We start from the raw sequence: 27,645 nt of genomic DNA, 5'->3' as shown, positions 1-27,645 counted from the left end.
TTATTTATGTCAACTTTAAGTATTGCGATTATAGTAGGTACTAGCATGCATGTTAAGGTGTAAAATAGCTAATGGCATTTGGGAGAGTACGTAAAGTGCTCTACAGATAAGTACATTGCGATTATATAAAAAAAGGGTTTTGCATTCTACCTACGTGAAATTTACTACAATTTTTTTAATAACCTATAAAGGTACATGGACTATACACACATTTTCTCCAGAAAAGAATTTAATATAAACATATGATCCTTGCTTCACATGCGAAAGCAAAAGCTTTTACACATTTTTATTGTTAGAAAATCTTTTCTTTAAAAGTTTGAATGGAGGGAGAAATATGGCTGATACGGCTGACCACTTTTGAGTACACCTAACCCTAAACTCAGAACCCACATCAACGTCCATCAATTTATATTATACCAAACAAAGAATACCGCTAACACAATGTTTAATTATTTTCCTGGATTATGAGGGATGTTGTGGAACATGGATTGGAAATGGGATTCGACAAGGATAAAATATTTAATATTTTTTACAGCGCTATCATTATACTGTTTTGTTAAAATTTAAATATATTTTGATAAAGGAAAACAAAAACAAAATACTTGAAACTCTTCCACTTTTGGATTAGTTTCAAGTAATATCACCGGTGGACTGCCATTATCTGAAAGAAGATACTTACTCCTGTAAACTGTGTAGGTGTATATTTTACTAAAGAGCATGCTACGTCAGTTTATTTCAATGTACTTGTTTTTAGTTTTTTTTTCATTAATGGTTCTTTATATTCAGGTTTTCAATTACGTCTTTATGTTCAATTTCAATTGAAATCAATATAATCTGTCAGTATAAGTCGATTCTTGTTCGCATAAAAAAGTTTCGCAAATCAACGTATAAAGGAGAATTTAATATTACAACTACAAAATTCGACATTTAATCTTTGATAAATGATACGTATACGAGTATCAATCAATCAAACTGTTGTTTTGGATTGAAGGTTAATTGAAATAATAATGTAAATTCACGAGTTATCTTAGTAAAATATATTCAAGATTTTTTTTCAATTGGTCAAGGTATTTGTGACGTGTTTTCACATTTACTTTCCTTGTCCTTACTATCCTACCTGCAGACAAGCCTCTTAAAGTAGAGTCTTTTCGGATTTTTCCTTTTAAAAAAGTGTATAGGTACACTGAAAATCTTAGCGTGTCTCGCAAGCATCCCGCTTATCAATTTCGCAACCATTTACCGCCCCTGTTAAAGAACACAGAATAACGTGACTCTGTTGGAATCAAGCAACAAATTACTTAGTTCAGACAACCGAAAACCGGAAAGCGGATTAAACATTTTTTCATGATAAATCTTACGGCGAGCAATTTAGGTACTTAAGCGGTATTTCCCTTGTAATAATGGTTATATTAAACTGTTTCATTTCATTGTGTACTAAGCGGGTTAATAAATATAAGAAAAATATATTGCTAAAATAAAATACAACTTTGACGTAAAAAGAAATTTTTTCCTCTTATTATATTTAAAATAAAAATTAAACCAACAGGTGTCGTACAAAGTCGTCTTGTAGAAACGAGAAGACACTGGGTTAAAAAAAATTGTTACTTAATAATTTATCAAATAATATATAACCATGGAAATGAATTTTATAACGCTTTTCCTGACTGTTCAAACTGTATCAACCAATCAATTAAATACCTATGATAAAAGTAAGTAAGAAAAAAAAACAGTTTTATAGCAATTATTGGATTCTGATATATTCACAAAACTTAGGGAAATTAATTTGTATTACGTATAATACTCAAAAAAAAGAAAGAAATATATATCGTTTTACATTTAAAACATAAATCTTATCCATTCTATTTTCTTCGTTCGATGGTTTAGAGGCCACTACATTAGATCGATTCTGATACAAAGTTAATTTGATCTTAAATTACATGAAGATGTGGTCATTTTCTTTTACTTAATGAATATATTCAGGGTTGTATTTTATAAATAACACAGTGTAAAAAATCATTCATTTTTTTAAACTCTTGAACTTAAGCCAAACGTTTATCAAACAATTGTAAAACTCGCACTGTTCTATGGTTTCGTATGGTGAACGATGTATAATACCTCCTCTACGCAACTAGAAACTGCTTAAACGCAAATGCTTAGATGGCCAGCTCGAGTGTCCCTTAGAGACAAAATAAAGAGTTCATACATTCGTGGGAGTAAGAGTAACAGATATAAATACGTATAAATATGTAGTAAGGTAGAGGAAAGGCAATTGAGATGTTATGGGCACATAGGAAGCAGAGAACCTGATCATATTATAAATCAGGCAATCGCCATGGAACTTTTTCGAAAGAAATCTATAGGAAGACCTAAAAAATCGTGGATGCTACAGAAAGAAAATATGATTCGAAGGCACGGCCCAGGTGACATTGTCCATGATAGACGGACCATGAGGAGAATGAGGAGAGCTGATCCCAATAGTATACACAGACGAAAAGTTGGGATAGAGCCAGGAAGAAGAAGATTTAGACTCTTGAATCAAAAATTGAACCCTGGACATTATCTACCTAGCCAAACATACTTTCCTAATGAATAATGTAGTCCTTACGGAGTCAAAAAATTTGGAATTTTTGTAGTCTCTAAAAACATCTGGTCAATCTATGTTTCTTCCAGGAGATTAATATGTAATATTATCTTTTACGTTGAGCGTAAATTAGTGTCTGTGTATATTGAACGAAAATAGAAAAAAGGCTTGTAATGAAAAGCGTTTTTCCTACCATAATTATGCGAGCAGTGGAACTAGCTAACGATGCCATAACCCGTTCATTAACATGACTGCTTTCTAAACGACATACCCTTATCGCGAGCGTAAACTCAAATTTAACCAATTAATTTGGTGAGATATAAATATGTAACACTTAAACCGCACAATCATCTCATTAATCGATTTGGCAAACAACTTTGCGGTAGATTTGACCCATTTTGAAAAGCCTTGATACTAAACAGTCAACTATATTGAATGTCCGCCTCCGTAGTGTTATGGTCAGCACGCTCGGCTACCGTTCTGGAGGTCTCGGGTTCGATTCCCTGGGGGGGGGTAAAATAAATAAAAGTGATTTTTACACTGTAATATTTATTTAATATAACCCTGGACTGGTACCTGAAGCGGAGGGCTGATCACCTTTCCTTCATGTGTAAACGATCAAGATGACACTGTGTTTATATGAAACAGTGCCCTGTGCACCATTGGGGTGCGGATAAGGGTTTCGTTATTATATTTTTATTTTTATTAAATGTGTAACATGAGTATTAACAGAAAGATACAAGTTTATACTTTAATTACATTTTTATTACAATTGTCTCTCATTTTGCGAGAAAAGGGTCACAACTAAATTTGACAAAGTTGCGGTTTTTATTTATTGAGTTCTAGGGAAAACCACGACTATTCTTGAATACAATAAATATTTGTGTCCACAACACTTTACTTGTGTCCAAATCCTGTTTACAAATCTAGGTTTCTCCACTTCATCGTTTATTATGAACCTAATTTTCCATTTTGACATCTCAAAATCTTCAAAGAAGGGTATTTTTGGAGTAAATATTTAGCTACCATGCTGGAGGTTCCAGGCTCGATTTTCAGAGAAGTAAAAAAATATCAATGTTTTTCACTAGAATATTTTTCAAATACTACCCTGACGGCATCCAAAACGCAGGGCTAATTACTTTGCCTTCATAGCAATTAATTAACATAGCATCAATTTGATGCAGTGCCCTATGCACCATTTGGTGTGGATATGGGTAGAAGTTAGTAGTAGGATCTTAGCAACAAACAATTTTCTAACAAATAATAGTATGACAAGGGTTAAATGAACTAAATACGTTTAAGATATGCATCTTCAAGTAAAAACTGTCATTAAATTATCGTTCAGAAGATAAGTGTTTAGATAAGTCCAGGGGTAGAGCGATATATGGCGCTAGCGCGTGTATAGTACCATAAATAATAGTGTAATATTAATTGAGGTTAGGCGGCCCATAATAGGATTGATAAGACTTACTGAAATAGTAGCGTGGTATCTCCATGATCGGCGAACAGAACGACCGGCGGGGTGTAGCGCTCATTAACTCCACATAGCTCGGTGCTACCCAGCCGGAGGGCACCGCCGATACAACTGAAACAATCAACAATTAGTAAATATCCACGTGTATATTCAACATTTAGTATGCAAATCGAATCATATTTTGCTCGCTTAAATGTTCAACAGATTACTTACTATTGGGACTGATCTCAAAGCTTTCAATTAATATTGGAAAATTCGTAATACGTAATAAAACGTAAATAGTTATACATGATACGTTATACTTTCAGTCAAACCCTTATCCGCACCCCAATGGTGCATAAGGCACTGCATCATATAAAGGCAGTGTTATCTTGATCGTTAACGCATGAAGGAAAGGTGATCAGCCCTCTGCTTCCGGTACCAGTCCACGATAATACTGAATAAATATAAGAGTGAAAAAATCACTTATATTTATTTGACCCCCCCCTGGGAATCGAACCCAGGACCTCCAGTATGGCAGCCGAGCGTGCTGACCATTACACTAAGGAGGCAGACATACGTTATACTACAGGCATCAAATTTGTACCTACTATTTAAAAATTCCCTTTGACGATAACACTACTATATTTTCCTCAAAATCCCATAAATATTTATAATACATAAACATATACCGAATTATTTTTATTGATGAAAAAATATTTACAAGTATATAATTTATATTTGAAGCACTAACTTTGTGATTTTCCATTTCAAAATTAGAATGTAACTTTGTTTTAAAATCACTTTAAATATTTTAAGTTTAAATAAAATATTTATAGAGATTTTAAAACAAAGTTGCATTCTTATTATGAAAAATATTTTTCTCCGATGCATATGAATATATTTTACATAGAACCAATCAACTAACTAACCATCACGCCATATTTCCGCAAGGGTAGGGAGTTAGAATAGAAACCCACGCCAATATGTCTTTGCAAACAATCTTCGCCTCTTCCACATCCACGGATTTCCTCATATATACCCGCCAATTATTCCTACTTCTGATCACTATCAAGTGATTGAGAAACTTGATAATGCCTAAGTTTTCCCCGATCTTTCTCTGCTTCTATTACCAACTACATTTGCCTCATAAATTTGTTTTACTTTTGAAAGCGTGGGATGTTCAAAGCGGATTTATGACTGGAAATTTTTGCTTTGCGCCGTATTTCAGAGAAGTTTTTGTCAAAAAACTAAGGACTTTTTTGCGCATTTGTGGATTTGCACAAGGCGTACGATCGAGTTGATGGAAGGTTTTATCTGAGTATGAAGTAATCAGTAAGCTTATCCAAGGCGTTGGTTGCAGTTTTGTACGAGGATAGCACGCATAGTGTAAATGGTTGATTTTCATCTTGATTTGGCATCTCTAAGGGTGTTAAACAGGGATGTGTTTATGTCGCCATGGCTGTTTGATCTATATATGGATAATTGCATGAAATAAAATGTAGTTTTACTCATACACTATTACATATTGGCGTAAAAATCATCGAATTGGCTGTCTGCTATCTTTTGTATGCCGACGATGACGTGCTTCTTGCCAAAAGTAGAGAAGATCTGCTGGCAAAGGTATATAATGTATGCAAGGAAGGAAATTTTGGAATCAGTAGATGATTTCGTATATTTAGGTGTATGAAACCAGTGCCTGCAGGTCTTATCTACTATCGGCAAGAAGCATTATATCGTCATCATATAAAATGTAACAGACAGTCAAATTGATCATTTGAACTCCAATATTTTAACCTTTCAGTTCCTTTATGAAATTATCCATGTAAAGAAGGCATATAATAGGGCGTTAATATAATAGTAAAAAACGGGTTTGAGCTTTTAATGAATTTCCATATTTTGTGATTCCAGCGCCTGCAGATCTTCTCTACTATCGGCAAGAAACACAGCATCATCAGCATTCAAAAGGCGACAGACAGTCAAATATCTGAATTTAACTACAATATTCAAACCATTCAGTTTTATCATGAAATTATCCGTGTATATCTTATTTTCTTAACCTTATCTGCACCCAATGGTGCATAGGGCACTGCATCGTATTGACTCAGTGTTATCTTGTCGTTTACACTACAAGATAACACTGCGTCAACTGTAACGCTGCGTTCACAAGGTGATCACTCCTGTGCTTCGGGGATCAGTTCATGGTAACATTAAATAAATATTATTAACCTCGGCTCGTAACGCATGTTTGTGCTGAAACCTTTAGTGCATGTTTGTCTTCGGGTCGACCAAACATCGCATGTGTTAAACAATTTGTGTAGTTTTAAGTGTGTAAATTGTGCTATGGTAGTGAAGGGTAGTGTTGTTTGCATGCTGTAGTAGTGATTGTCCTGACGTCTCGAAACCGGTAGACATAAAAATCTCGGTGAGTGGTTGTATACTAATATTATTATCATTTTTGTTAAAAAATAAAAAAAAGTAAGTATTATTATATACTAGGGTGTAAAAAGTAAGAAACGGGTTTGCAATTTTAACGAATTTGCATATTTTGTCTGTTTCGCGTAATGAGCAACTGATAACGTGTTACATATAACAGAGTTTCTGAGAAGGAAACGTGAATTTTACCTTGTTCCGTTGTGATGTCCAGCGGCAACAAGCCGGTATAGCTGTATCTCCACGCGCTGACCGGCCGCTGGCTGGAGCAGGTAGGAGCATACGGTGGGGCCTTCCAAAGCCGGAGACTTAATTTGACCCGAAGTTCGTCCGGACTTGTTGCGGAGTAGACGAGCGTCTATTGTCATGTTGCACACTAGGGAAATTCAAATCTTATTAAGTATGTTTTGAATGTTGAAAGCATTACCTTTGTCATTAATTAAAAGTCATAAATAAACCCTGAAGAGGGCAACAGGTTGTTGCCGAAACTAGTTGGTTAATAAAAAATTGAGTGGATCAACAAACAAAATATTTTTATTTCTCGAAGTAATATCTTATTAAGTACGTTCTAACTTAAAATTAACAATGCGTAATGTCATGTTACATACATTTTTAAATAGAAGGCATTATGAAATACTTCGTAATATTGCTCAAGCATTTATGTGGTATTTGCTTGCGTATAAAGGAAGGTACTACGGGGCACTTGATATTTACAACTTCTTAAAAAAAACTATGTAACTAACTAAACTTCACGCTGCTTTCCCGCAGGAACAGATGGAGAGAAGAGAATGCTACACCACTCTGTCTTTGCAAACATTCTTCGCCTCTTCCATATTCTTCCATCTTCTGATACCTGGCTTGACCGCTTTCAAGCATTTGATATACCTGATCATGCCAAATTTTGTTTAAAAAAATAACATTACTCATGTCCTCATAATGTCGTAAACAAAACATTTACGTTCAGCGTAACCCACCGACTAAGCTTAATATTCAACAAAAATAATAATTACGGTCAAAATATAAATAGCCCATTTGAATAAAAATCACTTAGGGGGGTATTAAAATTAAATTTTAATATTTGAAAAGACAAATGTAAAAGATAATTTTGCATAAAATTTTGCATAATTTTGTATAAAATAAAGTAATAATATTAATTTATAAGTAAAAATATTATATGTAACTAACTAACTAACCATCACGCCGCTTCCCCGCAGGGATAGGCAGAGAGAATAGAACGCCACACCACTCTGTTCTTGCAAACATTCTTCGACTCTTCCACGTTAATGCTTCTCCTCATACATACCCGCCGATTGTTTCGACTCCTAACCTGACCACTTTCAAGTTTTTGGCATACTTGATTGATATAATATATATATATATATATATATATATATATATATATATATATATATATATATATATATATATATATATATATATATATATATATATATATATATATATATATATATATATATATATATATATATATATATATATATATATATATATATATATATATATATATATATATATATATATATATATATATATATATATATATATATATATATATATATATATATATATATATATATATATATATATATATATATATATATATATATATATATATATATATATATATATATATATATATATATATATATATATATATATATATATATATATATATATATATATATATATATATATATATACACACACACACACATATATATAGGCGAATGTGGAAGAGGCGAAAATTGTTTATAAAGACAGCATGGTGTGGCGTTCTCTTCTCTCTCCCTACCCCTGTGGGGAAGCAGCGTGATGGTTAGTTAGTTAGTTAGTAAAAAATGTTCACTTGTATAACGAATAATAATTTAAATTCACTGATAAGTTACAGTTTAATTGAGATGGAGGGTAAATATTAAACACTGATTTTTTTTTTATTCAAGAGAGGAAATACAGCATATTTTTTTATGAAACGAAAATAGCATGAACCTCGTTGGTTCCTTGTTTAGTTTGATGCATGAGAAACTTTTGGGTAGAATTACTGGAATGTTAATGTACGTATAATATACGCATACTCGTATTAGTTAAGTTAGTACACAACCCTTTGTAAATAAGGATAAAAATTCATGGAAAAATAAACTAAAAATTGAGGGATGGTAAAAATGATGAAACATTTAACGTTTTTTATGAATAATGTAAGAAAACAGTAAATATCTGGCTTGAAATAAATGGGTTTATTTATGCATAAAAGTTGTGATGTTTATCTAGGGGTAGATTTAATTAAAGTAAAATATCGATATAATGGACCTTTATGTAAAGAACTTCAGATAATCTCTACTAAACGTACAAAATTCTGGTTAAATGAAAAATAATTAAAGATGCCGGTTAATATTATACAAGCTGAATGTAAGTGTCAACGTGTGTATACAATTTTTAGCGGCCATGACGATCACAAATTGAATTTCGTTTGTTTTTATTATTATTTATTTATATCTAAATACAATGTTATTTATTTATATATTTTTTAAATATTTTGACTTATTTAAAACCTTTTTTTATAAAACTGGCTTTTTGTTTTAAAGGACGAATCCACCCCCCAATTAGTACGTTAAATCGAGGTTTTACTATAGTTTACTTGTAATAATTCTCCACCAAAAATCATAAAGATATTTTCGGTTTTTCCTCGTGAGTAAAATATGTGATAAATAGTTACGTTAATTTTTTTTTAACAAAATTGTGTCTATAGTTAATCATTGATCTACGGCAGGGGTAGTCAATCCATGGCACATGAACCAAATGTGGCGCTCAAGACGATTACAAGTGACGTTTTCTATCCTTCAAGTTCTAAGCTGATTTCGCTTTACGACCTTCATCTCGTTCAGAACTGTCTCTCTCTAATTATATCCAACAACTATGGTCTACTGTTATCTTCACCAAACAAGATTCACTGATATCTGTACCACTACTAGTGGGGTCCACGTTAGTGATCACCCTATATTTCAAGAGATCATGTCTAACTATTGTAGATTGGTGGTCCAATACACTTGTGTATTTTGAAAAGCGTAATGTAAACAATTGAATAGCGTGATTGAGTTATTCATTTTCTTTACTCAGGCAGATACTTCCTTTATCTCAATTCTACAACCATATAAGTTAAAATAAGAATGCGAAAAATTGCGTTTTCGTCGTTTGGTAAATCTGAACTCGTCTGTGACAAACATTGGCGCATTGTATGCTTAATGTTGGCCACCACTGATCTAAGGTATTTTTGTCGCTGTTGATATAATGACTAAGTTTCCCACCTCCATAGTGTGGTAGTTAAAGCGTTTGGATACCAAACTAGAGGTCCCGGATTCAATTCCCAGGGGTTCAGAATAAAGCTGAATGATTTTTCACTGTAATTTTTATTCAAACTGAACTGGGAACTGAAACGTAAGACTGATTAAGCACCTTGGCCTCACGCAAGTAACGATATAGATAACACTGCATCGATAAGAAGTAGTGTCCCATGTATCATTAGGACTTGATAGTGATCAAATGAAGAGAAAGAATAAATTACGCTTCGAATATAATAAATCATGATTGAAAAAAATAATTGATTCATTGTCCATTGAATTACAAACATTAAATTAAATAAAGTAGGTTTGCGTTTTTATTATTATGTAAAATAATAAATTATCTTTCTAGACTAGACTGTTGTTAAACCGAAAAGATCTTAAGTAATTTGATGAAAAAAGTACGCTTCACGTATCTAGGAAAAACTTCGTTTAAAATAAAACAATCGACCGTTTTTCGACGTTACTTTTGTGAAAGTAAATATTATACGCATCCTGAATCAAACTAAGTTGAAATTTCCCAGGGGATTCGAAGGTTACAAAAGTCACTTACACGGGTATATGGAATTTGTTCTGCATTGCTGAAAACTTCGGCAAGTCAATACGACTGCTGGAAGAGGGGTTAATAGCGTCCCAAAACTTATGGAACATTGGAGAGCTGCGAACTTGCGTCCAGCCTGCGTACATTAATTATGAACAATTTAGTTGGAAAGAATGAAGATGGTCACATGTTACCTTGCACCCAGTTATTTTGTATCCTGTATTCTATATTCCGTGCCCCTTACCTTTCAGGGTGCCAGGATAAAGTGGTTAATTTATTTATCGCTACTTTCGACGTACGCAAACCCCCATAATCCCCCAATTTTATCACGTGACTTCCGTGTCTGAGATACACTGGACCCGGCTTTATAACTGTTTAATCACACACAACAAACAAAGTTTGCCCACGCTCGTAAACAAGCATTGTTAACCCCAGTTACAAAGCTGAGTATAAGTTTTTTCAATGTGTTGTACGCAGACGTGGTTATTTTGTTTGCTTAATCCTTTTGGGGGCTGCCCTGTGATATAATATATTCCGGCGTATCCAAAAATGTGTAATTAGGAGTTATACCACTTTGTGATATGTTTTTTTTTATACCTATCAGTTACAATAAGGTTGTTATTAAACTTACGTTTGGATAAGATTTTACGATTTTTCAGCTGCTATGTACACTGCAAGATATTCTTTTTTTATTTGTAACCAATCTTCGTACATTTTTTGAGAAAATTATTAACTTTTAAAATTAATTTACCTATTGTTTTTCTACTTTAGTTCAGTACGTCTCAAGTTATTTTTAGCTTTGATTTCATAACGTAGTTATTGAATATAAATGTTTTTGTTGTCTGCTAATTAAAAGCATTCAAATAATGTTTTTTACTATTTTTTGTGTCGTGTTTATAAAAGCAAAATTAAAAATAAGTTTTTTTACAATTAGCTGTTAAGTACTAGTTTTTTTCTTACTTTCATCTACACCAAATGGTACCTATTTAAATCATTGAGTAGTATCGACGCAATATTAAATAGATCGTTAATTACATGAAATCAGATCACTCCGGGCTCTTAACGTATCAGTCTAGGGTTTATATTAAATACACATAAAACTGCAAAATCTCTTGAATTTACTTTGACCTTTAATAAACCTGGTACTATTATCATTATAGTCAAACGTCCTATTCAGAATACTTCATAAACGGACCTATTAGGTACTCAGGCAAATTGATCTTTGAAAATTATTTTAAAATTTTGCAGAAAAATACTAGATTAAAAGTGGAAATACCTTTTTTATTATTTCAAAATAATGCAGTTTTTTTGTTGTTAATCGTGAATAGTTATGGTAGTTTCATATATTAAAACACTATCGTTAAAGCACTACTTATGATTGTATCCACAAATAAGCTTTCACCTTATTAATGCCATCTTAATAAATGATTCAAAATTAAAATTCTTATCTCTGCAAAATTCAGATGATATTGTTTCAAAAACGTATTGAAATTTCCATTATAGAAGCTCCGTCAAAGTAAGGAGAGCTTTCACCCATCACCGGTTTTTGTTAGAGCAAAACTGAAATTAAAAAAGCTGCATTCAAGTTATTGTGCTCCAAATTCATAAGCTTTATATTCGCGAACCTTTTAAAGTCGAGTGATAATTTCCATAGAGCCACCTAGCACAGCCTCATTTTTCACGGAAGCAATATCTCTCCGGAGATGAAGGGAAAGTGTCTGGAGGACGTTAAAAAGACATTTAGCCAACTACTTCTTCCAGCCAGCCGAGGGAGGTGGCCCAGCCCTGGGGCTTTTATTGTTACCTCCTTCACATACAATATTACTTTTACCCTTCGTAGAATTACATGCAACGAGCGTTTCGAGATTATTGTGGCCACATCGACACGCCCTGGGAATATTGTCGTATTTATAAAGAGGATACTTATGACGAGAGAACTCAAATTATGTAAAAAAATATTACGACCCTTATATATGGAGCTAAATTTAAAAAAAATCTTGTCTTTAATATCTATTAAAATCAATTTACCAAAATTCATAATTACTAAAAAATTATAGTAGGTCTAATTTATTTATTAAAATTTCACAGAAAAGAAATAAGTACATTGGCGGTCTTATTGCCAAAAAGCAATATCTTCTAACCAACTTAAAACATAATAGTGATATTGGTTTGGTGAACAGTTAGGATTCTAATGATAAATAGTAATGTCTCAGACGTTTCTTAAAAGTTTTAATTCAATTTGAAATTCTTCTTCTTACTCTAATGCGCACCAAATGGTGCATAGGGCACTGCACTGTATCGACGTGGAGTTATCTTTATCGTTAATTTGAATTAAGGTAAGGTGATCAGTCTTGTGCTTAAGGTTCAGTTCAGGGTGATATAAAATAAAAATAAAAATATAATAGTGAAAACAACTATAATTTATTTTGACCCACCGTGGGAATCGAACCTGGGACCTCCACCACATCAGCCAAACACTATTACACTACGCAGACGGACTTTCAATAATTTTAAAATCGATTATCAATCCGTATTGTCAGGATATTATAGTTACCAAATCAAATAAAAACGATTTTTTATTTTATAGAATATTTTTAGCTGATACTTTGTGGCATGATGATGAATAGGTGCTTGTCCAAACCTGTTAAAAACGTACCACATATAAAACTGGTTTAAAAAATAAATTTTATTTTACAACAATTTTTTAAAATCAAAAAATGGACCAAGTTAAAGTAACCACTAACTTCTGTATGGAATCGACGCGCTGGTAGCTATTCAAAAACATTGAAAATGAGACTAAAGATTTAGTGGGTCTAAGTCCCTTTCTATCCCTATGAGATAACTCTTTTGGGGTGTTAGGAAGGGACATTATTTATAAAAGTTGTCCCCCTAAAATATACATGGAGAGCTCTTCTTGTTACTTTGCGCAAAAGTGTTCTCCAAACTTTTTAACCAAGTCCTATACTTTGGTCAAGTGTATCTAGATCAGGATCTGGAATAGGTACAAATATATGTTACACTCTCCTTATAATTCGGTCAGTTTGTATTGTTTGCTCGGTTATCACTTCGCGACTACCGGGTTCGGAATAATGATTCCATCGTCAGGTCTATTGTAGATTAATATGAAATCGTCACGGTTGATATTTATACGAAAATCAAATTTTGAAAGAGAGAACGAAAACAAATGAATCACAATGAGATTTTTTTTAAAGTGGACTTGTAGTTAAATTTAGTTTGTTATGTATTATGGGTAAGTCATTTTTAATTTCCTTACTTATTTCTATCTTTTATCTAAACAATCCTTTTAAGATATAATATATATATATATATATATATATATATATATATATATATATATATATATATATATATATATATATATATATATATATATATATATATATATATATATATATATATATATATATATATATATATATATATATATATATATATATATATATATATATAGATATATATATATATATATATATATATATATATATATATATATATATATACATATATATATATTTATCGTAGTCATACAGGGGAAAGTGACCTAGTGCATTTTTTTTACAAAAACGTAATCATAAAATATTTGATATCTTACTAGCTTAATATTGATTTCTAATTACGTTAATTAAGGTATTGTGTTTATTCAATTCATTAAAATTCAAGTTTAATTTAAGTATTACTTGGTTGATACCACTATTTAAAAAAAACTAAAGTGACACGTGTTTCGACGCATTTTGCATCATTCTCAAACTCCGTATAAAATCTCAATAGATTTTCATAAATAGTGGTATGAATCAAGTAAAACTTAAATTAGAATGGATATTTATTGCCACAAAGTGACTGCGAATGAGTCGTGAGTTTCAGTCGTTTTGTAATTTAAAAAAAAAGTTTAAAAAAAACAAATTTTTGATTGATAAATATTTAATAAGGATTGAGAAAATAAAAAAAATAAATTTGAAAGTGATTTATGGAAGGCTACAGTCGAATTACTACAGCATGTCATTTTTAAACACCGTATAAAATGACAGTAGATTTCAGAAAAAGTAGTATTTACCAAGTAAAACTTAAATTTGAATGGCGTTAAGTTTTAGTCGTTTTGTAATTAAAAAAAGTATAAATATATTTAAAAAATTTTTGATCGAAAAATATTTAATAGGGATTGAGAAAGCAAAAATAAATATATTTGAAAGTGATTTATGGAGGGCTACAGTCGAATTACTACAGCATGTCAAGATGTGCGCAGCTCACGTGATCCGTGGACTCCCAGGAGAGTCTCCCATCTCTGGCTGGATGGTTTTACTTTACTTTTACAGTCCGCGTGTTGGAAATGCTCGTGAATCTATTCCTTGTACTTAGTTTGCTTTAGTATTCTACCCTCTTCATAGACAACGCAAGCGGTGGACTTGTGCTACTGCTGCTTAATCATAAACGAAGATATCGTACGAATTTATTTTAAGCATGCATGTCATTATATCAGATAATAGATTGCCCGCATCTGCCTTTATGTAAGTTGATAATTATTCTGTAATATAATAAGTTAATTAAAGTACCCGCAGACATGGTTAAGGCCTCTTTTCCTTTCATTCTTCGTTTTGTAATAATGGTTCAATATCACGATGTGTGATTATTGGCAAAAAAATTGATATGAAAAATCACAAGACTATCGGTGACATTCTTATTGAAATCTGTAGAGAACTAAGGAAGATATGAAGGTTTAATCTTTAGATATTTGAATAAAACGAAAAACGTCATCAAATTTCTTTCTTTTTATAGACCTATTTTATAGACCGGTTTTATAGACCTGTGATAGTAGTAGTGTAGATTGTTTGTTTACCACAACACTACCATTTGTGTTAAACAAATATGAGGTGAGGGGGGAGTGGGAGGGCGGACCATAGACATCAACAAATAGAGCCACCACTAATTTAGCAATGACACCAACAATAAAATAACTCCATCGTTTATGTGACGTCATTCATTGCCAACTAACGAAAATAACGCTTTTTCGAAGGCGAATTTTCCAAAAAAAATGTTGTTGTTATAAACACAAAACGAGTCTTATACAATCCTTTATAGGTTGAGTATGTTAAATTGGATATTTCTTCCGTCTGACAAAGATCCATTGTCACCGATACATTTCCATATCTTCACGCCGTGGCATTCAGTCATCATATTTTCAATAACGTAAATGTTCACTTTAATCCCGTATTTAATAAAAAAAACTTTAATAATCTCATTTACAACTTTAGTAAGTAAAAATTTTTATTTTTACAAATGCTGAATTTGACACTACGGAGTTATTTATTGAAAGATTTTTTGTTGATATTACAATGAGTCTATTTAAGGTGGAAATATAGAAATCTGGGAATTTGTAGGCCTTACGAATCATCGTTGTCTAGCTAAGGTGATCACTTTATATAGTGTGTAACATAATCATCATAATCCATGATTGAAAAGCACATTCCGATTTCTGAATTGGCCCAAAATTAAGTATGTATGATAAAATCAAGCGTTTTTTAGTATAAAAAATAATTTAGAAAATAATCTTATATTCATTTCGTGAAGATTGTTGCTAATAAATAAAAAAAGACTTCTTATTTCAACGACAGATGTAGAAGAAAATTTTAAAATTGAGTAGACCTTTTCAATTCAATCATAAATCCAATTAACAAAATTACGGTTTGGATATTGATATAAATAACATAGGTGAATAATAAAGCAAGTCCACTTTTAAAACGTGTAGGTTATTCTTCTGTGCTTGGGGAGAAACTGGGATCATGTTGTAATAGAGCCGTTGGAGCAAATACTTTCAAGTAATTGAATAAAAAAAATCTCGGTAAAGGATAATCTTATTTGTTTTCTGAAGGCTCTAACGGATTTTGTTGAATATATCTGAGCATTGTAAATTGTGAAAGAACCGTAAAAATTGTTATTACAGTGAGTTTATAAAAGTACCTAGAGATTAGGTGGATGTATTTGTTTCTCAAAATATAAAACCTGTGTGGTAGTATGTCATTTTTTAGTAAAAAATAATTAACTTAAATATTTAGAAAAATATTTAATTCTTCTTCTTCATCAAACCCTTATCCCCAATGGTTCATAGGGTACTGCATAATATAAATGCTGTGTTATCTTGATCGTTAACACATGAATGAAAGGTGATCAGCCCTCCGCATGAGGTACCAGTTCGGGGTAATATTGAATAAATATTTAAGTAAAAAAATCAATTAAATATTTATTTTACCCCCCCTGGGAGTCGAACCTACAGAACGGTAGCCGAGCGTGCTGACCATTACACTACGAAGGCGGACAAAATCAACACATAATTGGTTAACATATATAAATTATTATTGATATTATTATACAAATAATTTCGAATGTCTGTTTATTTTTCTTTTGCAGATAAATATTCTATGCAGTTTGTTGAATTTCCTCTCGTATTCAACCGCAATCCCTGTGGGTTTCCATAGTCGCGTACTTGTTACGACTGCAATTTGTTACCTCGCTAGGGAATATTATCTTCTTAGAAGTGAAGTACAACAAAAGTTTCTAATAATAATATACCCAACAAAAAAAAACAGATCTCTATTATTCTTGGATTCTTTACTAGTGCTTTGTACGTAGGCTGATTTGAAAATGCATTTGTATTTTCAAACGAACTGGTAAATACACAAATCGGTCGCGTGATAGTATTAAGAATATTAATCTCAGTGGACTTATGGAACATGAATTTACATTTATTGTTTCACATAATTATTGTATGAAAAACACACTTTTACAATCATTGAGTGTAATTTTGTTATAACTTATTTTTTTTATTATTTAAGTGGAATTAAAAGCATATAAGGAAAAAATGCAAGACTGACATAAGCATTATCGATAAAATTATGAAAAGTGTGTTGAGATGATTTGGGTTTGGGATTCGAATGAGTGAAAGTTTAAATATTAATAATATTGAGAATATTATGAAGAAAGTTTATGAAAGCTTATGCAGTTCAAAAGCGGTCAGGTCAGGAGTAAGAATGCTATACACGGCGAGTATGTACATATGAAGAGTTTGATGAATATGGAAGAGGGAATAATATTTGCAAAGATAGAGTGCTGTGGCGTTCTATTTTCTCTGCTTACCTCTGTTACTTGTATTTATTTAGTTTGGCAGTGACAGGTATATTGAAAGCTTTTAAATTTAAATTCACAGTAAAATCGGGATACAGTTTTATGTTGTTTCACATTTTCAATAAATTTCGCAACTTAGTTAAAAAAAATTGCTTTGCAAGAGCAGATATTTCAGGAAGCCTAGATGCTTCTGTATCTTAGTATTAAGATATTTTAAAAGTTAGACGCTTACTGCATTTTAGCTAAGAATTACTAACCTGAAAATCTTGGATCGGCCCATAATTTTCACGTAAAATTCTTATAAAATTCAGACCAGTCAATTAAAGAGATTTATAGTTTGGGGTGGCATGGTTCAAACATGCGATAATGATCGCCTAACGACCGGTAAAGTGTCAAATACGTTAGAAACGCGCCACTGACTTCGAAATCATGACTGTTCTGGCACTGCGTCACAAAGACAAACAATACTACCTAACTAACCATCGCGCCACTTCCCCGCAAGGGAAATCAGAGAAAATAAAATGCAACACTACTAGTTGCAAACATTCTTCGCCTCTTCCACATTCATGCATCTCCTCATATACACTCGCCGATTATTCTAATTCCTGACACGGCCGCTTTCAAGTATTGGACATACCTGATCATACCGAGTTTTCCTCGGTATTCCTCTGCTTCTTTTTCCAACTACATTCGCCTCATAAATTTGTTTCACCGTTCTTTCCTCACTCATATGTTCCACATGTCCAAACCACCACACCTTTCTTAATTTTTATCGGTAATGCTCATCTCAGCCTTGTATTCTTTCCTTATTTCACCATTCGAACATCTATCATACATTGTTTTGCCGCCCATTTGCCCATCCTTCTTTTGCCAACTCCATACTTCGCTTCAATACATAAAAGTTGGAGCCAGGACTCCGTTGAGTACTACCAATTTAGTTTTCGCTGATAGGTTTTTATTTGCTATTACTGATTTCATTGCACCATTAACTCTGTTTCTAGCAGTTCACTCGCCTTTCTATATTTTTATCAATCTCTTCATCCATTGAAAACATGTTTACGAAAAATAATCCCCAGGTAAATTTATTTTGAATTTAACACAGTTCAAAAATTTATTTTGTACCCTTTCTTTTGATTGTGAATAAATACAGTAGTTTGGTACCCAAACTGATGAATTGTATTCAAATTAATCTCTTTACTAACGCTATATACAAGAGTTTAAGTGTATTTATACTAATAATATTGAGAACAATATGTATTATATATGTTTGTGCAATGTAATTGTGTTTAAACTAGCTTCTTAGTGACTCACAATTTGTCGTGTACAAGGAATGGATGTCTTGACTTGCATGACAAAACTTGCACCGAGTCTTGTTTGGTGTTACATAAATAAGGTTAAGTGGAACTATCACGCTGCACGTATCATACGATACAGGGGAGCCTTAATCTTCTGCTAGCTTAAGCTTAATTTTCTCGTTACATCAAAGCGAGAAGCTAATTTTGATTAGAGTAGCTGGTCCTGCGATAGCTTTAATGAGTTTTAGACAAGGAACACATGTAATAAGGTATAAATATATATGCTAGTACCATAGTCGAGAGGACATAGGAAAAAACGTCGCACAATTTTATTATGTATAAGGGTTTGAAAATTATGACATGCTTGAATGTATGAAGAATGAAGAGTCTGAAAGAATTTAAAAATAAACGTTTTCTTGAATGTTTTTCGCAGATACTTTGGCACATTTTATAAACTTTATAAAATTAAACAAAGTATTAATATTTAATAAGTGGTTAAAACAATGTTGTTTAATTTTATAAAGTTTGATAAACGTTTTGTTTACTGTAAGAAAATATAAATATATGATGTAAATTAAGTGTAAAAAAGTTTTTATTAAATGTTATATAAGCAAACCTAAGAAATAAAAAAGTCAATATTTTCAGCCTTTGTAGTGTGATAGTTAGCATATTTGACTACCAAACTGTTTTTACCAAAATATTTATTTAATATTTACTGCCCGGGATTTGTATCTATTGGTAAGACTTCATAAGGACCTTGTCTTCATTAAATTAACGATAAAATTTATATTGCATAAATTTAATGCAGTGGCTTCGGATAAGGGTTAAAAGTAGTTGTAATGAAGATGTTGGCTAACTCGTTTATGTCGGGTTTCCGAAAATTTAGTAATTCATAATTTAATAAAAAATGATTTTAAAATTCATATCCAAATAAAGATGAAGAAGTATATGGAAATCTAAGCACTTGCAAGGCGTACGAAATCTAAGCACTTGCAAGGCGTACGAAATCTAAGCACTTGCAAAGCGTACTACCTTTCATAGGTATTGATTTAACTGATAACTTTAAATACATTAAACATTAACCATTTTACCCAAGATTGACGAAAATTGTACTTATTTAAATACAATCAATGGAAGTTATATTTATCCTCAATTATTTGTTCCATGTGCTACTTCTACGGTGATATCTATGGTTGAAACAAATAAGTTTTTATTAGAAGAGATAATTCGTACTAGAAAACGCCTGAAAATATAATTTAAAATATTTATTAGAATTTAGTTTCAAAAATCAGTTTTTTTATTCATAATATTTTAAGTGTGTCCAAATTTTTGTTCGCGAAATCTGGATTTTGCTCTAATGAGAAGTTTAAAAAGTTATGTATCATGATATATGTTAAATAATCTTAAGGAGAGCAAAATTTAGGATTTGTGAACAAAAATTTCTACAGCCTCAAAATATTGAGAATAAATTATTATACAGACCTGAATGATGGAAGTTTAACTTCTGAAACATGTAGTCTATAATAAAACTCAAGTGGTAAAAAACGAAGTGTTTTCTTTAATCATTATTGAGAATAAAATCACATTTGCTTTATTTTTACGATACTTACGACTGGATTATATATAATTATCAATTACAAAATGTATTGTCCGTGTGTATATTGCGGAAACAGTATCCTAAATACGTCTATAATAATATGTTGCTAAATTCAAAGCGAGAACAATAGTCAATAATTTTCAGTCGATATAAAGTTAATGACGTAGTCAGCTCTGTCCTTTATGGTCGATAGCAATCTAGTAAAAGCTTCCCATTACAATTCTGCATCCGGGGAATTGCTGTTTTAAATGGATATTGAAAGTTTAACGATAAACGATGTTGTCGTAATAACCGAGTCCTTAAATAAATATCCCACTTAAGCATTTACGTAAATGGGATCTAAAAACTTGGCTAATTGAACAAGTAATTACCTTCATTTTACACTTTATCCTTAAACTACAGGAAAAAATCTTAAGGATTGAATTGAATTGATCCACTTGAAAATTTTTAGCAAACAAGACTTTGTTATTTTTCTAATTAAAAAAAAAAATTATACCCATAAGACTTATTTGGGTTAGGAGGTTATTATTTTAGAATGATTGATGGGTGTAAAGAAACGAGAATAAAAAAAATATCCATGATATTATAATTAGGTATGTATCTACAGGGAGTACTATCATTCTCTCAGGATTGCATACTATAGCTACTTTACTCATTCATAATTGCACATACAAAATTCATAGATATGGTGTAAATAAACAAAGGATTGACATTTAATTGATTGATTAATTTTTGTGAATTTTTTGCATTCAATTTCATTTCGTCTAATTTTTGATACTTTTTTCCGTTGCATTAAAAAACGATTATTTTATTTTGTAAATTTTATATTAAGGTAAAAACCCAGGAATAATTGGAAACTGGACTTTTTTTAAATTTATTTTAATATTTTTCTATCGCATGATTTATTTTGAATCTAACCAAAAAAATCGATTAACAAATTATACGGAGAGGCGAATACTGAAAAATAAAAAAATAAATACTGAACGTTTTAACCCGTTACAAATAAGTTTTAAAATATGGAATAAATAACTATTCGAACGAGAGTCCCATTTCTACAAAACAACTCTAAGAAGGCTTTTTATTTTAAAATAAAGCATTTAATTGAAGTTAAGTAAACAATTAACACATACCTACTTCTTTTGGCAAAAATAACTTTGACGACATTATAAAAAAATTCCAACAAGACTGGTAAAAACAAGTATTTATTTTGAAATTTGATAATGTCTTACCACAAAGTGAATGCCAAAACAATAAATACCATAACTTTGATTTTTATTTAATAAAGTTGTACAACCTGCTTCCATTATCCGAGAAGTTAATAATAATAGAAACTAAATATAAAAGAGCTATTCATAAATGTATAATGGAATTAGGTAGATCTGAAATAGATTTAATCATTTGGCCATGTCGTATTTGATTGCATGTCATAAACAATTTTCTTTCGTATAATTTTATAAATAATTGTAAAATATATCTTCGGGAAGGGAAAACTTAGTGGGGGAACATTATTGTAATTTGTATTATAATCAGGATGATATAAATAAATAAATCAACAATATTTTGAGTGTACCCAAATACTTTTTCACAAATCTGGATCATCTCCAATTATAAGAATATTTTCATATTATTTTTTGGTGTCTCAACATAAATAAATAAGAATATGGAAATCTAGTCATTTACGGAGCTTAATACTGACATAAGCTTGTTTAAGCGATCACTTTACACATGTGTAACATTCACCAATTTTACTCATTAGGTGAAATTGGTAAATGTTACACGTGTCTTAAGTGATCGCTTAAATCAGCTTATGACGGTCGTAAGCCCCGTAAATGCCCAGACTTCCATATTCCACTTCATGTGTGCTGAAATATTGTAAAAAACAACTAAATAACAGATATTATTCTTCATCTATATTGAGATGTTAAAAAATAATATGAAAATGAATTATCATTTATGAATGTATTACAAAAACGTATTTTTCAAATTACTTACTGTTTGAGCAATAGTTCTCGAGTCCGCATTGCGCGCATCGAGTGGGCACTTCTCTTCCGCAAGGACACGCGCCATCCTTCACGCAGCACGCGCAGTCCTGGCGGGAGCTGTCCCAGGAACACGAGCAGCCCGTGGTCGACTGGGTCCACAGGTCCACCTGACCTACACCACCATACAAATAATCATGTTTTACTAATTGATTCGGCAGTCATTTTGTGGTACAATCTTTATATTATTTATCGATTCGGCATTAACTTTGTGGAATGACATGTTGATTATTATTTTTTAATTAAACACTTGAATATACCACTTTAATGAGTTTATACATATTAGATAGAAGCGGTTTTCATCAACAAAAAAAATGCGGTTACTGCGATAAAGAATATATTGACCAAACTGCGAGAAGTATAAAAATTAGAATAAGAGAACATCTCCGTGGACTACAAAGTAATTATCTTTCGGAATTTGCAAATCATATCATGGAAACGAACCACTCATTTGACTCTCATACAGTTAAATTATTACACTCTGTTACAAATAACGGTCTAGTCATGAATAATTTAGAAAATTTAGAAATATGTACATAAAAAACTATATTCAGATAAAACGTTAATTAATAATATACTGTTTCAAAATACGTCACCATTATTGTTAATGTTTCTTTATACAAAAAACTTGTTCCTTAACCCCCCCTCTCCCTCTCCTATATTTATGAACCTATATTTATACCCCTAAATATATTTTTTGTTTGTTAGTTTTAATTTGTACCAGAAGATGAAAACATCTGTTTGTTTTCAAAACTAATTGTATAAATAAATAAAACTCATTTAAGTGGTTTATTCAAGTATAAAATCTTTATTACAATCACAAATTTAACCACAATAACAAAGAAATCCTAAAAATAATTAATACGAAAAGCTATAAACTGCAGCATTTTGAAACAATAGAAATTCATAAAAATATAAATAGCAATAAACCCTTAATTAACAATATGACACTGACTAAAGCCCCCCTTCCTATTGTCTATGTTCCCACTGATAAGAAATAAAAAAAATATTAATAAATAAATTTCTTGAATGTTTTTCGCAGATACTTTGTGGCACATTTAATAAACTTTATTAAATGAAACAACATTTTTTTAACCACTTTTTTTATTATAAGTACACTTTAACCTATCAGTTTCGGCAAGGACCTTGCCATCATCAGGGTTTATTAAATTCTAAATATTAATAACATTAAAATACTCATAATTAATAACATTCCCTTTAGGGAATGTAATTAATTATGAGTATTTTTACCTTATTCTTTAATTAAATAACGGCAAGGTGATCTACCTTAATTTGATAGTAAATGATATAAAGAGTTCAGGGTAAAGACTATCGTTTGTAAGAAGGTGGTAGACGAATGTGATGTATTAATATCACATGTAGTTTATGTTATTGGCTTGGTGAGTCTCTGCAAATCTCTACTTTTCAGGAAACAACACATTTGGATGTAAATAGTTCATTTTAAAACTTCTATACCCTATTTTCGAGCACAAATTTCAAATTATACGCGCACAAATGTTGTTTTACATGACTATTGTTTTATTTTGTATTGATTTGGAGTTATTGTGTTTTATTTCAATATGTAAAAAATATATAAAAGTTGAAGCTCTCCAACACGGAAGTAACTCTGCCCCACTCACTACATTCAATATTCACACTGAACTGGAATACATTAAAAGGATCAAAGGTAGTTTAGGCACATTAATAGTTCTCGTCTATAATCTAGTATTGAAAATTCAATCAATATGCGGTTGTTTTAGCATTCATATGTAGTTAGTTATTCGTTGTTGGATATTATTGTAATTTATTTTGAGCGACAAGATAATACAATAAAGCGATTATTTTATACTGTGATCGAGTTTATTCAGCAGAAAATATAATATAAAATAATTGAATAAGTAAGGGCACCCTAAGGCAATTTTTTTTGTCTATCCATAATAATTGTCATTTTTAGATTCAAACAATATTTAAAAAAACAATCTTATTCTAACTTCTATCCACTTCTTATAAATAATATTGGACCACCGCTGTTTTAACTTGATCCTTTATATTTATCGTTTTGACATTAAATTTGTGCAAAACATGAAGATTTAAATATAAAAATTAACAATCGTAAATTAACAAATGTTACATCTACATATATATAATCGAATATAAATGTTACATTAGTTACATTTATATTCTCAAAAGTAGTCGTATTTACATAACTAAACTCTAATAATTGCCGTCTACAACTATTTTGTGTTTATATTTAAAACTTGATCCTGCATTATACAAAATACAATAACAAAGTCCTTAACATCAGATTCTTGTTTCCATATATTAAATAGGATACAGATGACGTAGGTTAAGTTCAGGATGAAGGACATTTCCGCTATTAAAGAAAGGAAATGTAGGGGGATAATGTGTATTTTTGATCGAGGAAAGGACAAATAAAATAGCAGCAATGTAAAGGGTACTTATAAAGGGAATTACAAACCGATACTTATGCAAGCTTGTGAAAGACAAATGTGCACAAATCATTTTACCTTCACTACCTAGTTATTATTTGAAATAAAAAAAAATATTTTAACCATTTGTAGAAAAATGATCGCATTGATCCAAAAGCTGTTTGCTTTCAGACTAGCTAATTTATTGATAGACGAATCCGGTGCATTAATAATCTCGTACTAAACTTCTCAGAAAATATTACCTTGACGAAAAGTGGCAAGTTTCGATTCCGACCGAAAAAAGTTTACAAAGTCGACGATTAAAAATATAGAAAATACGTTTATCTATTTATTTATTTATACATCTTTTAATCTCTCACGAAAATGTTACATTTAGGAAAAAGCAATAAACTTTTTTGAAAGAAATGCTTAAAGATATTGCTTGATCTTTCATCTGATAAACTAAGATTGACACCTATGAATCAGTAATGTTGACGGAATCGATTTTGGGAAGCAGATTTTTTAAGCATATGTTTACTTATATACATTATCGAACAGATAATGTTTAAATATATACACATATATATATATATATATATATATATATATATATATATATATATATATATATATATATATATAATATATATATATATATATATATATATATATATATATATATATATATATATATATATATAATATATATATATATATATATATATATATATATATATATATATATATATATATATATATATATATATATATATATACATATGTATAAAGTAAGCATGTATTGTTTGTTATATTGAGTATAAATCAATATTCGATAAATTTAATGCTTGCTAAGAAAAAAATACATTTATATCATTTTTCGGATATTTTAAAACTATAACTTGAACTATATTTTATTGAAAGATACTATGAAGACTTCAACAAAATTTAACGTTTTAATATTTTTCCACACATTATATGATAAAAAAATGGTATGACGTAATAATAAATATTTAAAAGTCTTACTGCTTCCGTCGACGTAAATTGGCGTCCAGGCGACCTGAGCAGTGGCCGGTCCTAGCCACCAGGAGACCAGAAGCAGTGACAGGCAGCGCCACATCATGATCGTTCATCCTACCTCTCCGCGATGCGCATCGTTACTCTTCGTCCGCGAGCTCCTCGCCAATCTGCGCCCCTAATACCTCATTCCACAGAAGGCTACGTCTGCCATTTACATCACGTTTGGGAAATCGATTTCACTAGACTTTCTACGCTTATGCCCTCCCGATTACGATTGAGAATGAAATATCTAAATTTTACACTTGTTCACTTGATATTTTGAATTTATGAAATAAGCACACACTTATTTAAAGTAAAACACTCTTTTTATATCACGAAATAAATTATGATTACTATTTAAAACATTCGTAGTATTCAATCTGAAACAAAATAAAAAGAAATATATTAATTAGCATAGACTCATAATCATTGAACTATACATATGTTTGAGTAAAAATCATAAGAATTTAGCAAATTTTCTTTTCATACGTTTAAATTTTCATTTGGAAACCAATATTTGACATGACAATAAACATGAAAAAATATGGTAAAGAATATTGAAATAAACGTCATCTAAGTTGAACATTAAGAAACTTCTCCATTATATTACAAAATAACGCTTAATTGTTATTTAAAAAAATAATAATAATCCGTAAAGCCTCTATTAGAAGCTTGTCTGCATGTATGATAGTAAGGATAGGTAAGGTAAATGTGAAAAATGCATCATGAATACCCAGACCAATTGAAAATAAATATTCACAATTTATAAAATAACATTTATTCATTTGTTACTTAAGTAAAATTTCAAAAAGTATTTTATTTCATTCTTTGAACTGTTGATATATTATGAACCTTTTTTTAATTGAGGTTAATTTTTCTGGCTTTGAAATGAAAACAAGTTTAAAACTGACGCGATATTTTCATAAGCTCTGATTTTGCAGGGATTACATAATTGAATAATACAAGTGTCGTAAAATGATAAAGTCAATTAAGACATGTCACGTTTATTTAAATGAGCCCAAAAACATAAAATAAATGAAGACTAATTTAAACACCAATACAACAAAAAAAGAAACTGATCTCATTTTAAAAGTATTGATTATCAATATATTCTGGATTTAAAATATGTGAACTGTGTATAAAATAATCACCTAAACCAGCCGGTGATAGGTTTTAAGCCCTGTTAATACCCAGACTTTCATATTCTACTTCATGTGTGTTAAAATATTTTAAAAAATAACTAAATATGAGATTTGTGAATAAAGATTTGTACACACTCAAAATATTATGATTCTGTTTGAAAATCATATACTTTATTATTTAGTATCTATACGTCATTAGATTTTCAGCTGTAATGGTTTACCTCTGTAGTGTAATGGTAAGCACGCCCGGTTACTGTACTGGAAGTCCCGGGTTCGATTCTCACTGCGTTTATATGATGCAGTGCCCTATGCACCATTGGGGTGAGGATAAGGGTTTGAAAAAAAGAAGAAGAAGTGGCCAAAACCTATATTTGTGAATAAAGATTTGGATACACTCAAAATATTATGTTATTTTAATGTTTGAAAGTCATAAAGTATACTTTATTACCAAGTATTATACACCATTAATAACAAAAACTTAACTAACCCTGAAATTATTTCCTCGCAAAATGATTTCATAAGATAATTTTTCGTAAAACAAAAATCGTACTTTAATTGGATTATTAACCAATTTAATACCTTTCTCACTTGA

The 27,645-nt window shown here is 30.7% G+C and overlaps 1 protein-coding gene across 1 annotated transcript in view; it reads right to left on the bottom strand.

The window, feature by feature from the left end:
• The window catches only part of LOC148313958 (uncharacterized), a 148,204-nt gene extending 121,935 nt beyond the window's left edge, over positions 1 to 26,269 (bottom strand). The window contains exons 1-4 of the mRNA XM_088270865.1: positions 25,879 to 26,269; positions 22,380 to 22,541; positions 6,660 to 6,843; positions 4,053 to 4,166 (exon numbers count right to left, since the gene is read on the bottom strand). Of these exons, the coding sequence (XP_088126991.1) occupies positions 4,053 to 4,166; positions 6,660 to 6,843; positions 22,380 to 22,541; positions 25,879 to 25,975 (557 nt within the window). The 5' untranslated portion in view covers positions 25,976 to 26,269. The remainder of the gene's footprint in view (positions 1 to 4,052; positions 4,167 to 6,659; positions 6,844 to 22,379; positions 22,542 to 25,878) is intronic.
• Positions 26,270 to 27,645: the final 1,376 nt, after the last annotated feature.

Source organism: Brachycentrus maculatus, unplaced genomic scaffold (genome assembly GCF_059751285.1).
Source record: "Brachycentrus maculatus isolate JH-2025_06_01 unplaced genomic scaffold, ASM5975128v1 h1tg000004l, whole genome shotgun sequence".
NCBI classification, from domain to species: domain Eukaryota; kingdom Metazoa; phylum Arthropoda; class Insecta; order Trichoptera; family Brachycentridae; genus Brachycentrus; species Brachycentrus maculatus.
The sequence above is the reverse complement of the archived record's forward strand: the minus strand, read 5'-3'. Positions and strand labels throughout refer to the sequence as shown.